General features: G+C 46.5%; 2 protein-coding genes across 7 annotated transcripts in view; one reads left to right on the top strand and one right to left on the bottom strand.

Moving 5' to 3' along the window:
- Window positions 1-24,635, bottom strand: part of DYNC1I1 (dynein cytoplasmic 1 intermediate chain 1) — a 540,798-nt gene that overhangs the window by 434,060 nt on the left and 82,103 nt on the right. The gene's annotated exons all lie outside the window — the stretch shown is intronic.
- LOC137519520 (E3 ubiquitin-protein ligase TRIM11-like) lies at window positions 2,414-4,339 on the top strand. Its single transcript, XM_068238487.1, has one exon. It carries the CDS (start codon window positions 2,432-2,434, stop codon window positions 3,986-3,988), a length of 1,557 nt encoding a protein of 518 aa, XP_068094588.1. The 5' UTR covers window positions 2,414-2,431; the 3' UTR covers window positions 3,989-4,339.

The following is a 24,635-nucleotide window of genomic DNA, read 5'->3' as shown; positions in this document are numbered from 1 at the left end:
TCTGATTAGTTATGATTGTTAAAAACGTGTTGAAAGATCATATCTGATCAAAAAATTGTGCCTTACTGTAAACCAGAGCTGAAGAAATCGAAAGAATCGATACTCACCTGTGGCTTCCTCCAGAAGGATCAGCTTCTGCGCAGAAGGCCCTGACTTGACGTGGCTGAGCCTGTTACCGGGGCTTATCACGGCTGAACGGCAGACCGCGGGAGGACAACGAGGGACTCACACGTTATGCTGCTGCAGGAAGCCACAGGTACAGTTGTGTTCAAAATTATTCAACCCCCACTGAAATTGAGTGTTTTGGCCAGTTTGACATTGATTTTGATCATTTCAGTCATCTTGTTTACAATTAAATCAAAGAGGCACTTGTAAGTCAGACAAATATAACATAACATTTATAATGAAATAACCACAAATGTATTTTCTGTGGTATCTTAGCCCATTCTTCATGGGCAAAAGCCTCCAGTTCAGTCACATTCTTAGGCTTGCGCGCTGCAACTGCTTTCTTTAAGTCCCACCAGAGGTTCTCAATCAGATTTAAGTCTGGTGACTGCGATGGCCACTCCAAAATGTTCCAGCTTTTAATCTGCAACCATGCTCTAGTGGACTTGGAGGTGTGCTTGGGATCAGGGCCGGATTATCAACCAGGCAACAAAAGCAGTCGCTTGCAAAGGCAGAGGCAAAGGGGCCCCATCAGCACATAAACCAGCCCACGCCATCCTGTCAGCGGTGGCTGGATGGTATAATGGTTAAAGGGACTCTGAGCAGTGTAGTAACTATGGAAAGATGCATATCATTTTAAAGCTCTCTTTCTCCTCTTTCCAATGATATATAAACGGCTGCCCCACGCCTTTTAGTTTTCGCTATTTTCGCGATCGAAATTGCGGCCACAGGACGACTTTTCTCCAAAGTCGGCAGTTCGATTCAGCACAATGCAATGAAATATAAGGAACCCAGGGGGATATGATTACAAACATCATGCTGGTAGGTGTGAGGATGTAATTAATTAGTTGTGAGTATGCTTAAAGGCATACCCACAGGCACTGCTCGGAATCCATTTAAGGGCTCTGACACAGGAGACCAGGGTTCGAATCTCGGCTCTGCCTGTTCAGTAAGCCAGCACCTATTCAGTAGGAGACCTTAGGCAAGTCTCCCTAACACTGCTGCTGCCTATAGGGCGTGTCCTAGTGGCTGCAGTTCTGGCGCTTTGAGTCCATCAGGAGAAAATCGCAATATAAATGTTATTTGTCTTGTCTTGTCACATGATGCCGTGCGCTGCTGATTGTCTTCAGAGCCAGACTCTCCTCCTAGGTCCCCCTCCTGCTACTGTGTGCTCTGCCGCTGCCCACCCCTCCCTCCCTTCCCACAGAGAACCACAGCTGCAGCAAGAATGATAGCAGCAGATGGCAAACGCTCACTCACCTATCCATGATCCAAGCGATAGAGATCCCGTCATCTGAAACCCATCTGTCTCTTCTACAGTGCAGCCACTCGCTCTGAACTTCCTGCTTCTCAGATCAGACCGGAAGTAGGAAGTAGTAATAGTAACAGAGCGGCAGCACTCTAGAGGAGACAGATGGGCTCCGGATGGCGGGACCTCTATTGCTTGGATCGCAATAGGTGAATGCAAGTCATCTGGTGCTGTCATTCTCCCCCGCTGCGGCTGCCTTCTCTGCTGGACTATCGTATTCACTGGAATGGAGGCTGCATGGTGGCTGTCTAGTTTGGGGGTAAATCTGATGTAATTCTGTCTGGGGAACGGCTTCCGGTTTGGCGGTGTCCAAAGCTTTCTGCTATTGCCAGGCTGGAGATGCAGGGGGAAAGTGCTGCTGCTGTGATATCTGGCGCCCTCTTCACAGGGGTGCCCCAGCCCCTGAGTGCAAATGTCCCAGCCATTCATCTCTCACTCTGCATTTTGCCGCTGCTATTCCCTGTATTGTGCACCCACAGAAGAAAGCGGGCTGTTGCCCATAGCAACCAGTAGCTCGGCTGCCCCGGTGTGTGCGGCAAGTTGCTGTGCAGCGGCATCTTCTGATTCTATTACGACATGATGTGGGGCCCAAATCAGTTACTTTGCTTAGGGCCCCATTTAGCCTTAATCCGGCTCTGCTTGGGATCATTGTCCTGTTGAAAGGTCCAACATCTCCCAAGCCTCAGGTTTGTGACGGACTGCATCACATTTTCATCCAATATCTCCTGGTACTGAAGATCATGGTACCTTGCACACGCTGAAGCTTCCCTGTACCTGCAGAAGCAAAACAGCCCCAAAGCATGATTGACCCAAAGCCATTCTAATCTTCCTATTTGATTAACAACAACAAAAAAGTCAGCTTTGCCGTCGCCCTTCCCCCAGGCAAATAAGTCACTGGTTGTTCTGGATTCCGAGAATCAGAGACTTTCACTTTTGTTTCCTCTCCTGCTGCCAGCGATGGCGTCTGCTGATCTGAGCGAGGAGCTGGAGTGTCCCGTCTGTCTGACCATTTATACAGATCCTGTAAGCCTGAGATGTGGTCACAACTTCTGCCGGGTCTGTATTGATCGTGTGCTGGACTCACAGGAGGAGTCTGCAGGTTATTCCTGTCCTGAATGTAGAGAGGAGTACAAGGAGCGGCCTGGATTACACAGGAACATTGCTCTGAGGAACATAGCAGGGCGTTTCCTGTCTACTCAGCCAGATCAGGAGGAGGCCGGAGTCCATTGTACTTACTGTATCCATTCTCCTGTACCTGCTGTTATGTCCTGTCTGCTGTGTGACGCTTCTCTGTGTGATAAACACCTGAGAGTCCACAGCAAGGCACCAGAACACGTCTTATGTGCCCCCACCACCTCCCCGGAGACCAGGAAATGCTCCGTCCATAAGGAAATACTGAAGTATTACTGCACTGAGGACGCTGCCTGTGTCTGTGTAACCTGCACTCTGGCTGGAGAACATCGGGGACACCAGGTGGAGACACTACAGGAGGCCTCTGAGAAGAAGAAGGAGAAGCTGAGAAGTGATCTGCAGACACTGATGGCAGAGACAGAGGAGGCTGAGAAAAGAGTCCAGAGTCTGGAGGAACGCAGGAGAAAAGCACAAGAAAAAGCAGATGGTGAAGCAGAGAGAGTCACTGCCCTGTTTAGAGACCTCAGGAGACAGCTGGAGGACCTGGAGAAGAGAGTCCTAAATGACATCACAAGGCGGATACAATGCTATGATGACATCATCAGACAGCTGGAGATAAAGAAGGCGGAGCTGTCCAGGAAGATGCGTCACATTGAGGAGCTGTGTCACATGACTGATCCACTGACTGTCTTACAGGAATCACACACAGATGACTTGTGTGACACGGAGGACAGACATGATAAGCAGCTCCATGATGGAGGGGATCTGGATGTGGCCGGCATCTCACACACATTACACACAGGACTGGCTGATATCATGTCAGGGGTAACTGGGGGAATATATGGACAGCCTGCAGACATATTACTGGATGTAACCACAGCTTGTAATTATCTACATATATCAGATGACAGGAAAACTGCATCCAGGTCACATACAGGGCAGAACCGCCCAGTAACACCAGAGAGATTTCATGCTTTGCCTCAGGTATTGAGCAGCCGGAGTTTCTCCTCAGGGAGACATTACTGGGAAGTGGATGTTGGGGAGTCTGATAATTGGATAGTCGGGATGTGTTACCCCAGTATAGACAGGAGGGGAGATCAGTCACTGATTGGAAGGAACAACAAGTCCTGGTGTTTGTACAGGTGGGGTAATCGGTACTTAGTGATACATGACAGGAAAGTGATCCGGTTACCTGATGGGATCCCCAGTGAGAGAGTCAGGATATATCTGGATTATGAGGCCGGGCAAATCTCCTTTTATGCCCTGTGTGACCCCATCAGACACCTCCACACCTTCACTGCCACCTTCACTGAGCCCCTCCATGCTGGGTTATGGGTGGCTGATGGTTATATAAAGATATCTGGGGGGAGTCAGGAGGTGTGAGAGCTCCGCCCACTGGTGACATCACAGGGAGAGCATTATGATTGGCTCATTGTCCATCCAATTCTTAGCTAGTCTGATTTCCAGGGACAATTCCTGATTTCTTTTCTGAATAATTATATTCTGAAATCCTCATTTATTGTCACATGATTATAGTTGTATTTGTTTATCTGTCACTGATAATAATCTCTATACTCTGTATGACTTCCAGCGATGAGCTGCCTGTGATAGGAAGCATGTAACATGAGGCTGTGTGACGCTTCTATGTGTGATAGTCATCTGAGAGTCCACAGCAAGGCACTGTATTTGTATATATATTGGGAGACAAAGAAGATAAATACGGTATATCTGTAATGGTGTTCCACTTCACCAACAATAACCATATACACATACAAGGATATGTATCATTCAATGTATCATTCAGCATTATAATTTAATATTCCAAAAAAAGGGCAAAAGAGTACAAAAATCTCACAAATCTTCAATCCATCCATAAAAATAGACCTATGTGAGTGATATGGGGCAATAGCGGTTTTAGGCTGTACTCACAGTGGGACGTTGCATTTTAATGCGATGGTAAAGTCGCAACGTGTCTGCGTTAAGAGGTAATGCACTGAAATCAGTGAGTTACCACAACGCAACAATTTTAATGCGACTTTAACATCGCACTGTGAACGGCCCATAGGATTAGCATTGCAGTGCGGTAAGACTTTATAACGCGCGACCATAACGTCCCACTGTGAATGCGACCTTAAGGCTATAAAACAATTTAAGGTGTATGCGCAAGTAGCGATTTCCACTAGCCGTGATTGCACCACTTACTCGACGGGAATGGAGCGTGATCGCTGCCAGAATAATGCAAGGCGGCGATTGCATGTGGGGAAAAAGCGGCGCGCACTTTTTGAAGTTGATCGCAACCAGTAGAAAAAGGCTCAAACTGGGAGGAAGATTCCGTGTTTGTGTGAATTGGTGTACTGCAGCCACTTTCCTGAGCTGATGAAAACATTACATATGGTGTAAACAGGGAGTTAGAGGTTGTTCTTAACCTGTTCTGTACCAACAGTCTCTGGTCTTTAAAGGGACTCCCTTTAAGGACCAGAGACTGCTGGGTACAACAAAGCGGCCTAAAATGGTGCTAACCAACAAATCTCCGCGCAGTCCTGCTGCTTTCGCTGATCACACCGCTCACCCATCGCCGCAGGTTTCTCATAGAGGTCATTGAGACGGCAGAGCGCCGTGCGCCGCTCAGGAGCCACTTTCATTGCTCCTGACCCTGTCAATCAATGTATGCCAATGGGATTGGCTTACAGTGATGACCGGGTTAGGAGCCAATCAAAACATCTCCTAACTGACTCACACAGCTCTGGCGTCATAGAGACAGCAGGGCGAGTGTATTGCGGCGGGGAGAGAACGGCACGATCTGCGGGAGCGGCGTGACTGCGCAGCGAGGATGGTTGAAATCTACGTCCTGTCAGATCCGCACTGCCACATGCAGCAGGACGTGGATTTCAACTGCGTCGGTCTGGGAAAGGTTAAACTCCTCAAAATGTGGCAATAAAGTCTCGTACATGTTATAATTTAAGTAGGCCTCAGTTATTTGGACTGAGTTTTGGGTAAAAGGCTTGTTCGCAGAGTATACCTTTAAAATAGAGTTTCTCGTGATGCAGGCAGAAGCATCTCAGTGTCTGCTTGAAGCAGATGAATAACAAGAAGATACTGAGAACATGTTCCTGAAGGAAGGCCACAGGCCTACACTGCCCCAGACAAATGGACTACGAGAACAATCAACATAGGCCATATTTACAAAATATCACATTCTTGTAAGTAAGTGAAAGGTGGCATTGAATATTAATCGAGTAGGTGTGTATTATGACACCACGAGGGGTCGAAGCCAATAGCCGGGTCTGGGGGATGGCTAAGATGAGGTCACATTTAACTCTTTCCTAGTCAGTATTAAAGGGCCGGATGGGCTGACGGAGGGCACTCTGATTCCTACTTTCATGCTCTCTACCTGCTGACTGGAACACCTAATTATTCCCTTTCCTTATGTAATCTAATATAATGTATGCTGTACATAGGTAGTCTAGAAGATGTAACTTAGAATAGACATAAGAGGACCTGATTATCTTCAGCAGGAAGGTAATCACGCAGCTGTAACGCAAGGCACGAATCTGCTTGGCTAAGATATGATGAACTGTATCTGTATATCTGTTTTCTGAATAAACTCCTTGTATATTGAAGAAGCCTGAGAAAGTCTGTCTCCTGCTTGCTGTGATGAGTCGTGTTTGCAACTCTTGCTGATGAGTTTGCTGGTGCTGGAGCAAAAGGTGATTTATAACAGTACCCAACCTACATTCATCTAACGACCTTTGCTAACGACCACTTCTACAGAGCATCTAGTGTGTGTACAGCAATCTCAAGCTGCCTTACATGTCATTGCACAATTAGCCTGGCAGGCTGACTTGGCTGTGGGTATTGTTCTCACTCACTGTAAAAATACACTTTATAATACTATTCTATTCTATTTTTCAATTTTTATTGGCTCTGTTTTGGACTATTTGTCTTTAAAGTCATTTATTAAAGAGATTATTCATAAAACTGATGGGAATGTCATATACATGAACACTGAATACATTCTTACAGGTGATCAGAGAATTTTTGCTAGATTATCTCTGCAGAAAAACCTTATTTGATGGTAAAAAAGTGTACCTGTATATTCTGACGTATAAGACTACTATAAGACTACTTCCTAACCCAGGAAAATCTTCTCAAAACTCAGGTGTTGTCTTATACCTCGGGTGTCGTCTTATAGGGTGGGTGCTGAAACTTCCGAGCCAGGCTGGACAATCTGCGGTTGCTGCATATGGAGGGAGGAGCTTAACACCGTCCGCAGCCGCATCCCCTCCGTATGCAGCGACTGTGTGAAAGCAGCAAGGGCGGTGCTGTACAAGTATGGTAGAGGAAAATCCACTCACCAGGATTCCTGGAAAGAAGTGACTTAATACAGTCCCGATGACGAGGTGAGGGGGCACCTCACTGGGAAGGTGTAAGTGAAGGGCGGAGAATGCTGCAGGCGTCCTGGACGCCCGGGGTATGGAAAAAAAGAGATAGCAGCGCTGTGGCCAGAAAAACACGCCTCTTTCGCCCGTCTGGCCGGTCCTTGTATCCTGTTACCGTACCTCCTTATCTGCCTCTCAGATCTCACTCATGAGGACTGCAGTAAAGCGGCGCATGTGCGAGATCTGAGAGGCAGAGAAGGAGGTAATAGTATACAAGGGCGGGGCAGGCGGGTGAAAGAGGCATGTTTGTGCCACCGCTCTGGTAGTTTGGAGACAGGGATAGCTGACCGATCCAAGCAGGGACGGATCTAGGGGGGGAGCAAGCGGGTATCTTGCCCCAGGCGCACTTTGTTGAATTCTTAAAAAGGCGGCAAAATGAATGGCAGTTTAGGTGCCAAAACCTGACCTTTAGGTTTATGTTAAATTTGGTTTATGTTAAATTGTTGGGATTTTAACAATTAGGAGAGCTGGATATCCGGGAAGAGTTCTTTGGATGGGATACTACGGTAAAGTCCTTGTTACTGAAAACTCAAGCATCCGGCTGTCTCAACTAACCGCCATGCCTGGCGGGGGAAATGGGGGCGGTCCTACCACAGTTTGCAGAATATTGTGCAGCGGTAGTTACTTATGAATCCTCCGGGTGGCGATCTTATTCTCTCCTGCAGGTTCCAGAGGCTTGGTGGCGTCCTTGTATGGCTCCCCCGAATGTCACCTGACCTCCAGTATCGGGTCATGTGACGGATCGGAGCAGTGCACGGAGGATGCAGCAAAGTGTCTGGGAGCTGCAGGAGAAGAGAAGACCGCCACCCGGAGGATTCATAAGTCATTACAGCTGCACAATACTCTGCGTTTAGTCTACAGAAGTGGGGGAGGTTAGTGTTATGTTTAATACCGGCTGCTTCACTTCTCAGGCAACCGGCAAGAACTCATATCCAGTATCAGACAATCCCCACCAGTGCCAGATAAATGAGACTCTCATGTGTGTGGATCTTGGAGCTCACATGATGGACTCAGTCTGTCTAGGTTGAAAAGATCATTGTCAGAGAGTCATGGTCCATGTTGCAGGATTTAGATCTTCAATCATTAAAGTGAATCCGAGAAACTTTTACACATTTCATAATTGTGTCCCTCACATATAGTTTATAGGGCATTCCTCAAGCCAAATACTTTTTTTTAATGTTTTAATGCCCTAATTCCCTATAAACGAAACAAGCCTCGCCCACAGCTTCTCCAGCACCTAGGCATTCTGAGTTGCATGTAGCAAGTGTTCATGGGAGCTCAGTCTGGGGAGGAGGAGGCTTTTCCCAAAGGAGGAAGCGTTACCAGCCAGAGGCAGAGGGGAGAGAGGAGGAGAGGGGAGTGAAGTTTTCACAGGCCGAGGGCTGGAGATGGAGAGCAGCTTGCCTGTGTGTAATGATGACAAACAGAACATGGCTGCTCTCATTGTATCACAAGAATAAATAATCATATACTATTGAAGCTGTTTGCAGCTAGATTTGCTGTGTAAACTATCTAATCGTTAGATAACATATATAGACAAGTTACTTGCTAAGAGGTAATTTGGGTTCTATGAGCTCCTCACCATACGGGAGGTATTTCTTAAAATAAACCTGTGAAATAGAATAGTACCCTGAAGAGGTACTCACCCAGGGAGAGGGAAGCGTCTGGATCCTAAACAGGTTTACCCCATCCTCCTCTGCAGTCTCGTTCCACCGCCAGGACTCCCTATGAGTGGCCTCCCTGCACATGTGCGCAAGCTCCGGCCCACTCAGGCTCTGATGGAAATAGCCAAAGTCTCGTTCCATCGCCAGGACCCCCTATGAGTGGCCTCCCTGCACATGTGCACAAGCTCCGGCCCACTCAGGCTCTGATGGAAATAGCCAAAGTCTCGTTCCATCGCCAGGACCCCCTATGAGTGGCCTCCCTGCACATGTGCACAAGCTCCGGCCCACTCAGGCTCTGATGGAAATAGTCAAGCCTGATCAGGTCCCTGCTACTGCACAGACGGCTCATGACGACCCAAGGCCGGATTCACCATTAAACAAAGTAGGCACGTGCCTACAGGCGGTCCGTTTGTGAGAGGCGGGACCTCCCTCCCTTCACTGCAGCGACGGAGGAGACCCGAATCTAAAAGAGCGGCGGCAGACTGTCATAGTTACTATTAGCGGCATCCTCCAGTCCTTCCGCAGCAGCAAGCATCTCCATGACGTCACTCAGCAGCGCCCCCTGCGTCCTCTCTGTAGTTACAGCGCCTGACTCTGCGTGTGACTCTTCTAGATGCGAGTCTCCTCTGCCACTACCACTGGTATGAAGGGAGGGAGGGAGAGAGAGAGGGTCTCCTTCACCATCAGAGACCCGGAGCCTCGCTGAGACTGAGTGGACCTGAACTCTTGCACAGGATATCAATGAAAGCATAGAAAAATGCACCCATAGAGCGTTTAGTCTCCCCCTCACCTGTGTCTAATCACAAGTTGTAATTTGATCTCTACCCTGTGTCACACGACTGCCACTTCAGTTAAGCTCATTTGAAAGCATAGGATGTTAACAATATGTCTGCTTCCATGAAAGCAGGAAGTAGACACACTGCAGATTTATTGAAGGATTTGTATCAAGTGTAACAAATAAATGTTTCTTTAAAGGTTATTATGCTGTTACTTACTGGTATCTTATTTTTTGTATTATTTTTTAGTATGTATATAGTGCCGACATCTTCCGCAGCGCTGTACAGAGTATATGGTCTTGTCACTTAAATGTCCCTCGGGTCTGCTCTAACCCTTCGCTGACTGCCCTCCTCTACCTGCCCTACCCTCCAACCTACCAACTTACATACCCTGACTTACTGCTCTCTATACCTACCTGCTGCACTCTCCCACCTACCCACACCCCACTGACTGCTATCTGTGCTCTATACCTACCTACTGCACTCTTCAACCTACCTACCTACCCACCCCCACTGACTGCTCTCTGTTCTCTCTATACCTACCTACCCACACCCACTGACCATTATCTGCTCTCTATACCTACCTACTGCGCTCTCTCACCTACCTACCCCCACTGACTGCTCTCTGTTCTCTCTATACCTACCTGCTGCACTCTTCTACCTACCTACCTACCCCCACTGACTCCTCTCCGTGCTCTCTATACCTACCTGCTGCGCTCTCCCACCTACCTACCTACCCACCCCCACTGACTGCTCTCTGTTCTCTCTATACCTACCTGCTTCACTCTCCCACCTACCCACCCCCACTGACTGCTCTCTGTTCTCTCTATACCTACCTGCTTCACTCTCCCACCTACCTACCCCCACTGACTCCTCTCAGTGCTCTCTATACCTACCTGCTGCACTCTCCCCCCTACCCACCCCCACTGACTGCTCTCAGTGCTCTCTATACCTACCTGCTGCGCTCTCCCACCTACCTACCCCCACTGACTGCTCTCTGTGCTCTTTATACCTACCTGCTGCGCTCTCCCACCTACCTACCCCCACTGACTGCTCTCTGTGCTCTTTATACCTGCCTTCTACACTCTCCCACCTACCCACCGCCCACTGACTGCTCTCTGTACTCTCTATACCTGCCTTCTACACTCTCCCACCTACCTACCCCCACTGACTGCTCTCTGTACTCTCTATACCTGCCTTCTACACTCTCCCACCTACCCACCGCCCACTGACTGCTCTCTGTACTCTCTATACCTGCCTTCTACACTCTCCCACCTACCCACCGCCCACTGACTGCTCTCTGTACTCTCTATACCTGCCTTCTACACTCTCCCACCTACCCACCGCCCACTGACTGCTCTCTGTAGTCTCTATACCTACCTTCTACACTCTCCCACCTACCCACCCCTACTGATTGCTCTCTGTGCTCTCTATTCCTGCCTGTTGAGCTCTCCCACCTACCTACCCCACTGACTCCTCTCAGTCCTCTCTATACCTACCTACTGCACTCTCCCACCTACTTACCCCCACTGACTGCTCTCTGTGCTCTCTACACCTACCTGCTGTGCTCACCTACCTACCCCCACTGACTGCTCTCTGTACTCTTTATACCTGCCTTCTACACTCTCCCACCTACCCACCGCCCACTGACTGCTCTCTGTACTCTCTATACCTGCCTTCTACACTCTCCCACCTACCCACCCCACTGACTCCTCTCAGTCCTCTCTATACCTACCTACTGCACTCTCCCACCTACTTACCCCCACTGACTACTCTCTAGGTTCTTTACACCTACCTGCTTTGCTCTTCCACCCACCTACCCCACTGGCAGTTAGTAATATCAGCCTAAATTCGGTTAATTCCATAAGTCACACCATATCCCCCGAGAAAAAATACAAATTCAAGTGAACGTTTAGCGTCCACATATCTCTTCTGTCTGACTACGGCACTTTGAAGATTTTGCTGTACCTGGGGCCAAATCCGTTGAATATGCATAACGTAAAAGTCAAGGGAAATGGGGGGTTGGGAGGCATGTGCAATAAGCTCACTATAAACATAAAAATTGTAAAAGTACAAAAATCTTTATTAATAATCATCAAAAAGGGAGGATTTAACCATAAAACACCCCACACATACACCACCCACAAAAGGAGCACCACACAGCAACTCTCTCACATACCCACACACCACCGCTCCTAACGTGAGAACTACCTAGATTGGTTAGGGATCCCATAAAAAAAATCATGGTTAGTCAGATCATTGTGCCTGATAAATAATGTCCTGCTCAAAGGTGATCAGCATAAGTAGATTGCAGCAATAGCGTAGTAGCAGTAGATGCAGAGTGTTAGTTGCAAGCAAAAGATCCAGTAGATGTCCCGGGCAAAGAGTTCAAATCCAGGGATAAATAGAGGTTTTAAGCAAGCAAGGCAGACTGTAACAGCAGTTAAGCATGTAAATCCCACATCTGGACAGTTCACAAGTATATGGACAAAGTGTATAACCGTATACTATACCCACTCCGGGCGACAGTGTTCCAAAATAATACATGTGCTTAGGTCCCTCAACCCACTGCCGGAGCTCACGGCTAGGGGAGGAATCAAAAAACAGTCCAAACTGGTTCAGTGATAATACTGCGGATTTCCAAATGTATTGCAGCAGCCGAAGCTGGAGGTGACAGAACCCTGGGGTGGTTCAAAGCGATCGTGGGTGGATGGTAGAGAGCAGCCAAGGTGGGCCCAGCAGGGTGGCATGTGCGATGGCCTGTGTCACGCCGAATGCCCTAACATGTTTCGCCGGCCACTTCCGGCTTTCTCAAAGGGAGGCGTGGCTAACCATGTCTTCATGCGCTGCCTATATACGCGTCACGCCGGCGTCATCGCGGCAGAACGTACACATCATTCTCCATCCAGATGGGTCACAACCAATTAAACACCAGGGAGGAGCTGAACCGAAGTAAACAGCTCCCACGTGTGAACGAGATCACACACTGGTGACAAATGGTGAGTGATAGCAAGTGACCACCACTGGGAGGGTACAGGCAGATCAAACTCAGACACACATAGCTCAATCAATCAACAAATATATCAATTACTACCTAAACTTTCAATAATGCATAAATGACAAAAACACTATCATGAATGAATGGAGCAGACGCATAAACAAAAAAACTTTTTAATATACAGTTAGGGGACAACAATCAATATGACCCCAAAATAGGGTCAGCTGTCCCATGGGAGACACCAATCTCCAAAAAAGAAAAGAAGAAATATCAATTATAATAAATTAGTCGCGTCTGGTGCAGCCATATCGCAGGGGGGAGGAGAGAACCCCGATCACAACCCGATCGGAGCGACCCTTCCACAGACACAGGGCGCACAGAACTGACGGGGATGGACCCAATCAGAGGAGCCAGGGCACAGGAGAGAAAGGAAGAGAAAAGGCCACAATATATGTGTGCCTCAATTAAGTTGGTAAAAATGCTGCAAATCCAATTGAATCGTTTAGACCAGGGGGGTCAGTAGCTCCCAATTCAAAAATCCATCGAGATTCTTTTTGGAGCAGTAACCGATCATAATTACCTCCCCTGATCATTGTATGAATGCGATCGAGGCCCACCACTCGTAGGCCACGATAGTCGCCCCCATGTACCCATTTAAAATGTCTGGCCCCAGGTGTGGTGGATGTGATACTCCTGATATTGGTAAGATGTTCACCTATCCTACTTTTCAAATCCCGTCCTGTTTTGCCAATGTAGAAAGCCCCACATTGGCAAGAGAGGAGATACACCACAAGCAGGGTGTTACAGTTGACAAAATGTTGCAATCGCCAACAATGTCCATTGGGAAGTACAACCTCCCTCCCCACAGATAAAAATCGACAGATACCACATCCACCACAGCTATAAGTGCCAGTAAGTCTGCAATGGGGGCGTGTAGACTCAATCCCACGGAAATGACTTTTAACCGTGAGGTCACGGAGGGATGGCGCCCTCTTGAAGGCAATCTTAGGCTCAGGTGGCACCAAAGGATTGATTTTGGGATCATTTGTCAAAATGTACCAGTGGCGTTCAAAAATACATGCAATCTCTTTATGTTGAACCGAGTATTTGGTACAAAACCGTATGCCCTCATCACCATCCCTCCGGGACCCACCCTTCAGGATCAAAGCCGTGTGATCGACTGCATTCGCCCGCTGGTATGCCCTCCTCAATAAATTATCTGTATAGCCTCGCTCCCTAAAACGGGAGCGTAAATTTGCTGCCTCAATTTCAAATGTGGAGGCTTCAGAACAATTTCGTTTTACACGGAGGTACTGACCCACAGGAATACCCCGAATTGTATGCTCGGGGTGAAAGCTATCTGCTCGAAGGAGGGCATTTGTAGCCGTATCCTTCCTATAGAGACCCGTCGACAGGCGGCCCTGACCATCAATCAAAATCCAAGTATCCAAAAATGGAATTTTATCAAAATCATAAGTCAATGTAAATCGTAAATTCCACGTATTGCGGTTGATAATATCCACGAAAGAACGCAAATCCCTCAAAGATCCCGTCCAGACGATAAAGATGTCATCGATGTACCTGTGCCACATCAAAATGTGGCACAGGTACATCGAGAGACACAATCGTCAGCGAAAATCGATCGCTCCCACTCCCCCAGGTACAGGTTCGCGTAAGACGGAGCACAGGTCGTGCCCATCGCCGTGCCCTGCACCTGGAGGTAGTGTGATCCATCAAAAACGAATATATTATTCAACAGCAAGAATCTTAACAGGTCAAGTAAAAAGATGTTATGGGCCGTCTGTCGCACATCGAGCTCACCAAGGAAGGTACCCACAGCTGCCACTCCATTCCTCTAAGGCAGGAAGAGGAGAAGGAGAAGATGGGAAACAGGTAAATTTAGGATTCTGGCTAGAAACCACCCAAAACTGTGACATTTTGGTGGATGAACTAAGGAGGTTATTAACCTCCCTGGCGGTGAGCCCAACCTCAGGTCGGGCTATGCGCGCAGGAGGATTTCTCAGGCCCGGCTGGGCCGATTTGCATAATTCACTTCCCGATCGCCGCCGCTCCGCGCCGATTCACCACTATCCGCCGCGCCCCCCCCCCCCAGACCCCTTGCGCAGCCTGGCCTATCAGCGCCAGGCAGCGCTGAGGGGTGGATCGGGACTCCCGATGACATCGCGACGTCGATGATGATCGTCGCCATCGTGACGGGGGAAGCCAAACAGGAAATCCCGTTCTGAACGGGATTTCCTGTTTGCGCTGATCGCCGGTGTGGTGATATATTAGGGTGCTGATGATGTTAGGGATAATACAGTAGTATATTATCATTTTTCTATCTGCTGTGTATTATGTCAGCCAGTCTGGTTTTGAAGGTAGTGGGGCTAGCTTCATGGACTGTTAATGTGATTGTGTGTGTGTGTCAATAGACCGACATTAGCATACAGTTCCTCTGGACAGCCAGACATAGGTAATTAGGTTCCCTTTTGTCTGCCACCCTGCAAATGTGGGGCATTGCTTTGATCTTTTGTATTAATGTAGACGGCTGCCTGTTGGTCAACACACTATCCGACTAAGTGAGTCTGCCAAGTTCAAAGTGGACAGGAATGTTTGAAATGTACATGACAGCCAGGAAGCTTCACCCAAACTACAATCTTTTGATGTATAGACTTTTACCGGCTGGAATGTTGAGAAAGACATAATCAATTGTCACCTGGAGTGGGGGGGAAGTCCTTTTTGATACTTGTTGTTCTCAGGATACAATCTTACCTGTGAAATCTGCAACCTTCAAAAAGCTGAAACAGGAACCCTTTGAAGTTCGCATATCACAGGAAGATTATGACAAGCGTTCAGTGATGTCACAAACGGGGAAATTGCATTAGTTCCTGGGGGCTGGACATTAAATGCCCCAGGGGACCCTGCGGACTATGTAAGTGGGTCCAGGACAGTCACAGGTATCTTCTCTCGAGAGTAGCTCATTGCTAGAGATGATCCCGAGGAAATCGGTAAATCCGTGTCTTTCCACGGTTGGTTATTTGCAATGGTAAAAGTTCACTTTATGTTTATTCCATTTTTATTTTTGGCAACTTGTCTTGTGTGTATTTTTGTAACTTTTTTTTTGTTTCACTTGTATTTATTGTAAGGGTATCTGAACAGGTACATATAAGTCATCAAAGATAAAATAACAGTATAATGAGCAGGATTAATCATACAAATATGTATAATAACAGTTTCAAGGAAAATCCGAAGAAAATAATTGAAAGAAGAGAAGCTAAGTCGTTTAAGTTTGTATGAGCCAAACTTGAGAGCCTAAATGTTGATTAGATAATAGGAAGTCCTTTATGTCTTGTTCAGGTTGCATAGTGAAAATACAAAAAAACCAAAGAAAAACAGACTAAAAACTATAACAATAGCCTGAAAAAATTTTCAGGGGCAGGGGTAAGAGTGTAAGGGATACACCAGGGATTGATGAATGAGGTAGGAGGGGTCAATACCAGTAGAGGAAAGGAGATAGGTTATTGAACCCTTGAATATTATACAGTGGTATTAGAGAGGTTAGTATATATAAATGTAAGGGTCTAGAGGCAAAGTATCCACCAGATAACCTTTTGGTATAACGAGAAGGGGATTATGGAGGCATAAGATCTGAAGAGAATGATGCTCAGGGGTCCCAAACTTTATGAAAGTGGGATTCTGTGTCTCTCAAGGATGCCGTCATTCGCTCCATTTCTCTGGTCCACTCTATTTTAAGTTTGACATCAGAGAGAGTGGGGGAAGCAATATTTTTCCACCATGAGGCTATCATCAGACGAGTAGCCGTTAGGATATGGGTGATTAGGCGTACAGTGTGTCTAGGGGTATCTGGAGGAGGTTTGCCTAAGACCATATAAAGAGGGTCGAGAGGGATCAGGACCCCAGTTGTGGAGAAGATAAGGTGTTGTATTTCAGACTATAGAGTGGAAATCGTTGGACAAAACCAGAAGATGTGTTCTAGACTCCCCTTTTCATTGCATCCTCTCCAGCAAAGATGAGAGGTTTATGGGTAAATCTTTGATAATCTATCTGGGGTAAGATACCATCTATACATAATCTTATATATATTTTCTCTTATCTGTATAAACATGGATGAGTGTTTAGCATTTTCCCAGATATCTTCCCAGTCATCTAATTGTATAGATTGGGATAAGGCTGAAGCCCATTTGGACATATATGAATGGTCAGGTGTAAGAAGGCCTGATTTAGTATGAAGAAGGACATAGATTTGAGATATCAAACCTTTCTGACAACCTTCAGAGTCACATATATGTTCAAAGGGGGTCAGTGAGGGAGCATTAGATCCTTGTTGCAATAAGGTATGAAGGAAATGGTTTGTTTGAATGTATTCTAGATAGGATAATAAAGCGGAGGGTATTTTGTTTTCTAAAGCAGATCTAGTATATAATTGACCACTAAGGGGGTCCGTCCAATCATGTAAGTTAAAAAAGTTAATATTGAACCATTTGGACATAAAAGCTTTGGACATTGCAGGAGGGAAATGGGTGTGAGTGGAGAAGGAGATGATTTTAAGTTAGCGAAGAAAACCGTTGAACGCCAAATTTGTAGGGTAAAATGTTCAGTGGGGAGGAGCTGGGATGAGTTTAGTTTAGGTGGGGAGTTTGACCATATTAAAGAGGCAAGGGAGATGGGTTGGATACTGAGGGCTTCAATAAGGCCCCTGTTATGATCGCTTCTGCAGCAGGTACTGCTGGCAGTAGTAGTGCTGCAGCTCAGGCAGTTCTGATCTCTTTCCATGCAAGCTGCATAGCTTTGTCTGCCTTTTCCTGCTGTCAGCTTGTGACTGATTATCATTCACCTGTGTGGGAATCTGCATGTCTGCTCCCATTGGATGACCTCAGTATAAGGATCTGCTTCCTGCAGGGCTCCTCGGGCTATCATAGCTTCAGTTTAAGCCTGTCTTGTTGTTGCTTCAGCCCCAGATCGTGTTTCTTGTTCTAAAGATACTTTGCTGGTCTTGCATCATATGTTGGTTCATTGCCAATATATATGCATACCAGCACGTTTGTTATTTTCCTTGTATTCATGTTACGTTGATACATCAGTGTCGCTGATGTATACGTACACGAACTGTTTATATCCTGTGTTCAGTTAGTCAGCTTTCCAGCACGTTTTGGTAGTTTGCGCGTATCGTGATCACCCGTGCTGAGTTAGTTATTCTGCTCTTGGTTCTGTTTGTGGATTGCGTTCATCTCTGCGAAGAGATAACGAATCCTTCTGAATCCTGTTCTGTTACCGTTTGTGGATTGCGTTCATCTCTGCGAAGAGATAGCGAATCCTTCTGAGTCCTGTTCCCTGTATTGCTCCAGTCCTAGTCAGTGTTCCTGCTTATGTCATATATCGGTTCATTGCCGATATATACATATGTTAGTCAGACGTTACAAATAGTTTCATTGATAGCTGTAATTGTAATACGCTAGGAAAACTTACTTATTGTATTTTTGTCTGTGTTACGTTCATCTATCTTGATCCTGCTATTTCCTGACTATCCTGTCCTGTCTTGTGAGGCACGCCATCGCTGCAAACGCATTGGCTGCCTCATTCCAGTCTGTCTTGTTGTGGACGCTTGCTGTCACTAAGTAGAAGCTAGTTAAGCAAGCGTTCATTCTGTCTACCTGTCCTGATCTCCTCAGTTCTGGTTTATGCGCTCAGCGCTACTTTGCGCTGAGACGTTATCATGAAAGTATTGTTTGTGGCTGTCGGATCTGCACCAGCTCTGTGCGCCACAATCTCCTATTGGAGTCAGTCCTCTCCTCCACTAAACTGGGGATATCCTGATTCCTTGTGCTGGTGTGTGTACCTCCTTCACGTCAGCTTATGTGTTGCATGCTGACTGTGGAGAACACACCACCAAGCGTGACAGCCCCATTTGGTGTAAACTCTAAGTTTGGTCCATTCTCTCAGCTGGCGGAGGTGAGCAGCCGCAGCGTAATAGTAATATCGGAGGTGAGGAAGACCTAGGCCTCCTTGTTCTCTAGGAGAGAGAAGGACTGATGCAAGAATTCTTGGTCGTTTATGATTCCATATGAACTTTGAGAAAGCTGTTTGTAGTTTCGCCAGCTGAGAGGAAGGAACTGAGACAGGGAGAGTTTCAAAGAGATAAAGCAAACGGGGGAGGATATTCATTTTTAAAGTGTAGATTCTCCCTATCCAGGAGATCTTATAGACGGTCCATTTATGGAGGTCCTGCAAGATTTGTTGGATGAGAGAGGGGAAATTACGTTTATATAAGGTAGAATAAATGGGTGTTAGATAGATGCCTAGATATTTGAGGGTATGGGTTTGCCATTTATAAGGGTAAGATTGTTTTAATGAGGTAAGTAGTTCAAGGGGGATTTTGACGGGCAATGCTTTAGTTTTATCCTTATTCAGACGAAAACCTGATAGGGATTCGTAGGTATTGATGGTATTATGTAGGGCAGGGAGGGAGATAAGAGGATTTGTGATCGTGAGCAAAATGTCATCAGCAAATAATGAGATTTTAAATTCATGGTTCCCCATCTGGATACCTGATATATCTGTGTTAAGTCTAATGGCAGTGGCAAGGGGCTCTATATGTTCTAAACTTTCTAGACTGGCGATTGTGTGAAGGGAATGTTGCTGCATCAGAGGTTATACTTCTATCTTTAACGGTAGAGAGCGCCAAGTTAAAATCGCCTCCTAAGAGGAGTGTACCTATGGTCACTTTTTGCAGTTTGGCGAAGAAGTTTGTTAGAAAGGAAATTTGGTTAGTGTTAGGTACATAGACGTTTGCCAACGTTATGGGTTTACCTGCTAGTGAGCCTATTAGGATTAAGTAATGTCCTTTATGGTCTTTAACGTTTTTTGTTATTTGGAGGGGGAGGCCTTTTTTGCAGACAATAGCTACTCCAGCTCGTTTTTTTGGGTCCTGAAGCTATAAACACTTCTGGGTACGCTTTGTTATGGAGACGTGAGGATAGGTGAGTCTCTTGTAAGAAAGCGAGATCAATAGCAAGTCTCTGTAAGTCTCTCAACAAAGAGCTCCTCTTTTGGGGTATGTTTAGGCCCTTACAATTTAAGGTGTATAGTTTAACCATTGTCCATGATGTCGACAGACATTACAATACAATCATCAATCAATTGGTGCAAATCAAACGTATAGGAAGTGGGGATAAGTAGGTAAAACACATTAACAACTTTGTGGAAGGGGAGGAAATAGAAAAAAATAACTAGACCACTGGAAAAACTGTGGTCACCCAGGGTAACAACTAAATGTAGTTGTTGGGGTGGGAGCCGGTCGAGAGTTCCCGGATCACCCAGGTCCAGGAGGTCTCGAAGAAGGTTCCCCAAAAGGATCATGAGGGCAGTCCAAGCGGGCCGGTTCAGGTCTCAGTGCCAAAAGCCCGGAGTATAGTAAAGCTGAGTAGACTGTTGTCGTCATTCGGGATCAGTGTGCACGGGAGGTTACAGGGCAGTCAAAAAGCGGTAATAGGGATTTTTTTTTTATAGGTGAAGGTGTCCTTCAGGATGTTTGAGATTCCATTCTTATTGGAGATTCAGGATAGGTGAGGCTGCGTACAGGTATCTTTGACCAGTCTGAGACGTGACGTATCTTCCTAGGTGGCGAAATTGCTGAGGGCAATCGAGGGTGTAGGTTGGTAGATTGTGTGGGGAGGCGCAGACCCATTTGTTTTAGGAACATGGGGGCGTCATCCATCTCTGAAAGTGTAAAGGTGGCTCCATTGCGGTTAACGATCAGGCGGAACGGAAAGCCCCATTTATAAACAATTTTGGCATCTCGCAGGAGCTGGGTAACAGGTTTAAAGGCTCTGCGCTTTGCTAGCGTAATGAGCGATAGATCATTAAAAATAGAGAGTTCGTCCGCTTTAAAGGATAGTGAAGAGATGTTACGTGCAGCTTTCAAAATAGCTTCTTTCGTCTCATAATAATGCATACGGACGATAACATCTTTGGGCCTCTGAGAAGTTGTTTGTCTCTCTCCTAGTGAGCGGTGTGCTCGGTCCATTCGCCAGAGCTCATCAGATGTGTCTGGTGCTATAGATTTATAAAGTTCTGTCAGGTGGGGGATTAGTTGAGCAGATGTGACAGACATAGAGATCCCCTTAATTCTTAAGTTTTGTCTTCTATCTCTATTTTCCTGATCTTCTTGTGAGGACCTTAGGAACTTTATATCTGATTGTATCAGGTGCTGTTCCTCTTCTAAGTTCCTCTGTTTAGTAGCAAGAGCCTCCATTTTTTCCTCCATAGTGTTAGTGCGCTCCCCTAAGTTATTAATTTCCCCCTTTAAATCATTTACTGCTGAGAGAATTACCTGCTGGAGTGAGTCGTGCAGGGTTCCGTAATGTCTCTCCAAAGTTGCTTCAAGAAGGTCAGCCGTCAGCGGGGGCGAGGGGGCTTGCTGTGAAGGAGCTGCGTCAGACTGTGCAGCGTGGCCGGCGCCATCTTGATTATCCTGGGTGCAAAGATATCGCTCCATCGTACCGGCTTGTGCGGAAGGTTTGGAGCCGGATTTTGCTGCCATCTAGCCGCCTGGATATTCGGGTGCACTTCCCGGGTCAATGCCGCGCTACAGGGGCAGAGAGGAAGCTACGAGCGGCGATAGTGAAGCTGCGGGGGGCTGGAGCTCAGAGTGTAAGCGGCCATCTCGGATCCGCCGCGCATGCGTCCCTGTATTTTTGTAACTTTTATCTTGTAACTTTTTTACTTTGTTTTTGTATATATTATGTTCTGCATTGTTCCACTTTTTCCTGGAATATTAAATTATTATTTAATAAGCTTGACTTCTGCGGTACTAAACTAACACTCATAGCCTAGAAGAGACTGCAGTGTAGCTGTGTATAAGTCCGTGCCTAGTTGTATGTTTGAGCAACACTACCATATGAAATTGTAATTGCCTTGTGTGTATGGGGTACTTCTGCGCTCGACAGCCGAGTGGGAAGTCTAACAGTATCATTCGGAACGACTGTTAGTGGTTTTGCTTCACTACAGTGTAAGATTGCAACTGTGTGTGTGTGCGTGGCATTCTCGTATTCGGCCTAAACGCAAAGCTGACCCAAATACGAAAACGCAGATTGCGTATTGAGCACTCGACAGCTGAGTGAACGTGTCTAGCAAAACGGCTAGTGGTGGCAGTGGGAAGTGTTTGAGGGGTCCCAGCCTTGTTGGTAGCTTAAATAAGGCTGTTCCCCGCTTAATCTGGTCAAACCCGCAGTCGGGAACCGTAGACGCAGGCGTGACGCGGGCCGGTTCCTGACAGCCGGAGGCGATCGGAGGGGGTGGTGGGATGCCACTGCACGGCAGCTATCATGTAGCTAGCGCTAGGCGGTTAAAGGCTAGGAGGTTAAAGGTGAACTCGGCAAACGGTAGAAAATCCAACCATGGGTCCTGGCAGTCTGAAGCAAAACAATGGAGGTACTGCTCCAGAGACTGGTTGGTTCTCTCTGTTTGTCAGTTCGTTTCTGGATGAAATCAGGAGGAGAAAGAGAGTTTGATGACTAATAACTCACAAAAAGCTTGCCAGAAACGTGACACAAATTGCACCCCCCTATCTGACACAATGTTCTCTGGAATCTCATGCAACTGGAAAATGTGTATAATGAAAAACTCAGTTCTCGGGCTGAGGGTAACCCAGAGAGTGGTACAAAGTGTGCCATTTTACTAAATCGATCAATTGTAACCCAAATAACTTTTTTACCCCCTGAAGGAGGTAAATCCACTATGAAATCCATAGAAAGATGTGACCAGGGTCTTGATGCAATGGGCAAAGGTACCAAATGACCTCGAGGAGCCTCTCGAGATACCTTGTTCCTGGCACAAGTGACGCAAGCTGCCACAAAAGCCTTACAATCTTTCTTAATGGAAGGCCACCACATGTCGGGACATAAGTTCTAAAGTCTTGGTTCGCCCCGTGTGCCCTGTCATCTTGGTCTCATGGAAATTTTGTAGCATCTGGAGTCATAGATGCAATGGTACATAATCCACGTTAGGGGGTTTACCCGAAGGACTCTGCTTGATATGGCTGTAAGGCCTCGTACAAATCAGGAAGTTATTGTGTATGAGTGGGGGCCAGGACACACTGAGGGGACAAAATACTTTCAGGGGTTGTGTCCTGAGATGACTCAGGTTCGAAGATTCTTGATAAGGCATCTGCTTTGACATTTTTTGACCCAGGTTTGTATGTTATGACAAAATTGAAGTGGGAAAAAAACAGTGACCACCGGGCTTGTCTGGGATTCAATCGCTTGGCCCTCTCAATATATTCCAGATTCTTGTGATCTGTATACACGGTTATAGGATGGATAGCTCCTTCCAACCAGTGCCTCCATTCATTCGAAGGCCATCTTAACTGCCAACAACTCTCGATTAGAAAGAAGGCACAGGGATGCAAACTTTCTGGGCGACCTGAATACTGGGAAATAACAGCGCCTACTCCTAGATCAGAAGCATCAACTTCTAGTGCAAAAGGTAAATTTACATTTGCATGTGAGAGAACAGGAGCTGAGCAAAATGCATTCTTTAAATCCGAAAAGGCCTCATATGCCTGAGGTGACCAATTGTTAGGATCTGCATCCTTTTTGGTCAAATCATTTAATTGTGCCACCAAAGAGGAGACATTTTTTATAAACCTGCGGTAATAGTTGGCAAAACCTATAAATCTTTGAATGGCCTTGAGGCCTTTGGGAGGTGGCCAATCCTGTACCGCTGACAGTTTTTTTTCATCCATGGATAATCCTGTGTCAGAAATGACGTAACCCAGGAAAGGCACCTGTGTAACTTCAAAAACACATTTCTCAAATTTGGCAAACAGTGAATTTTCTCGTAATTTCTGTAATACACATCTTACATGTCCCCGATGTTCCGACAAGGAATTAGAATAGATCAAGATGTTGTCTAAATACACAACCGCAAATCTTCCCAATACATCTCTAAAGATATCATTTACGAAATCTTGGAAGACGGCTGGAGCATTACATAACCTGAAGGGCATCACGAGATATTCGTAATGCCAGTCTTGAGTATTGAACGCTGTCTTCCATTCGTCTCCTTGACGGATTCTGATCAGATTGTATGCCCCTTGTAGATCTAATTTGGAAATAATCTTGGCCCTGGACACTTGTGCAAATAGATCATCAATCAGGGGAAGTGAATATCTATTTTTAACAGTGATTTTATTCAATCCCCTGTTATCATTACAGGGGCGTAACCCTCCATCCTTTTTCTCCACAAAAAAGAAGCGGGCGCCGGCTGGAGAGGTTGATGGCCTAATAAAACCTTTCTCTAGGTTCTCTTTAATATATTCTCTCATGGAAAGTTTTTCAGGCCCAGTGAGAGTGTATAAATGTCCATGTGGGGGCATAGTTCCGGGCAACAGATCTATGGGACAATCATAAGATCGATGTGGTGGTAACTTATCAGCTGATTGGGGAGAAAATACATCGGCAAAATCCTCGTAAGGTGGAGGTAGTGCTATCTGTTTGACCCCCATGCTGAGGAATACCCCGTAGGCATACATCATGGCAATGCTGTGACCAACCCGTAAGTTGTCCTGAACAGCAGTCTAGATGTGGGTTGTGTTGCTGTAACCAGGGCAACCCCAACACAATCGGACTAGAAGGCATGCGGAATACATACAATTGCAACTGCTCATGATGTAAAGCCCCAACCTGTAATGAAATCTCAAGTGTGATGGAAATGGGTTGTTTGGACTGCAAAGGGGTACCATCTATGGAAGTCACATAGAGCTTGTTCTCCAAGGTGAGGGCAGGGATACCCAAGTTGGCTGCAAAAGTAGAGTCTATAAAGTTCCCTGCTGCCCCTGAATCAACAAAGGCTTCAGTATGAAATAAATCATTACCCCAATGAATGATAACGGGCAAAATAATTTTCTTAATTTTTAAGGGAACAATTGGCCCACCCAAGTGAGGTTCCCCAACTTCATCTAGGCGCTGGAGTTTCCCGGAGCCTTGCCCTTAGCAGAAAAACTCTGGACAAAGTGACCTTTTTCACCACAATACAAACACAGACCTGCTTGTTTTCTTCTGAGGTTCTCAGTGGGTGAAAGACGTGAGAAGCCCAGTTCCATCGGCTCATCACTGAAGGATGCGCTACCTGGTC

This window comes from Hyperolius riggenbachi, chromosome 5 (genome assembly GCF_040937935.1).
Source record: "Hyperolius riggenbachi isolate aHypRig1 chromosome 5, aHypRig1.pri, whole genome shotgun sequence".
In the NCBI taxonomy this organism is placed as follows: domain Eukaryota; kingdom Metazoa; phylum Chordata; class Amphibia; order Anura; family Hyperoliidae; genus Hyperolius; species Hyperolius riggenbachi.
Note: the sequence above shows the minus strand (reverse complement) of the source record. Positions and strands in the feature narration are given on the sequence as shown.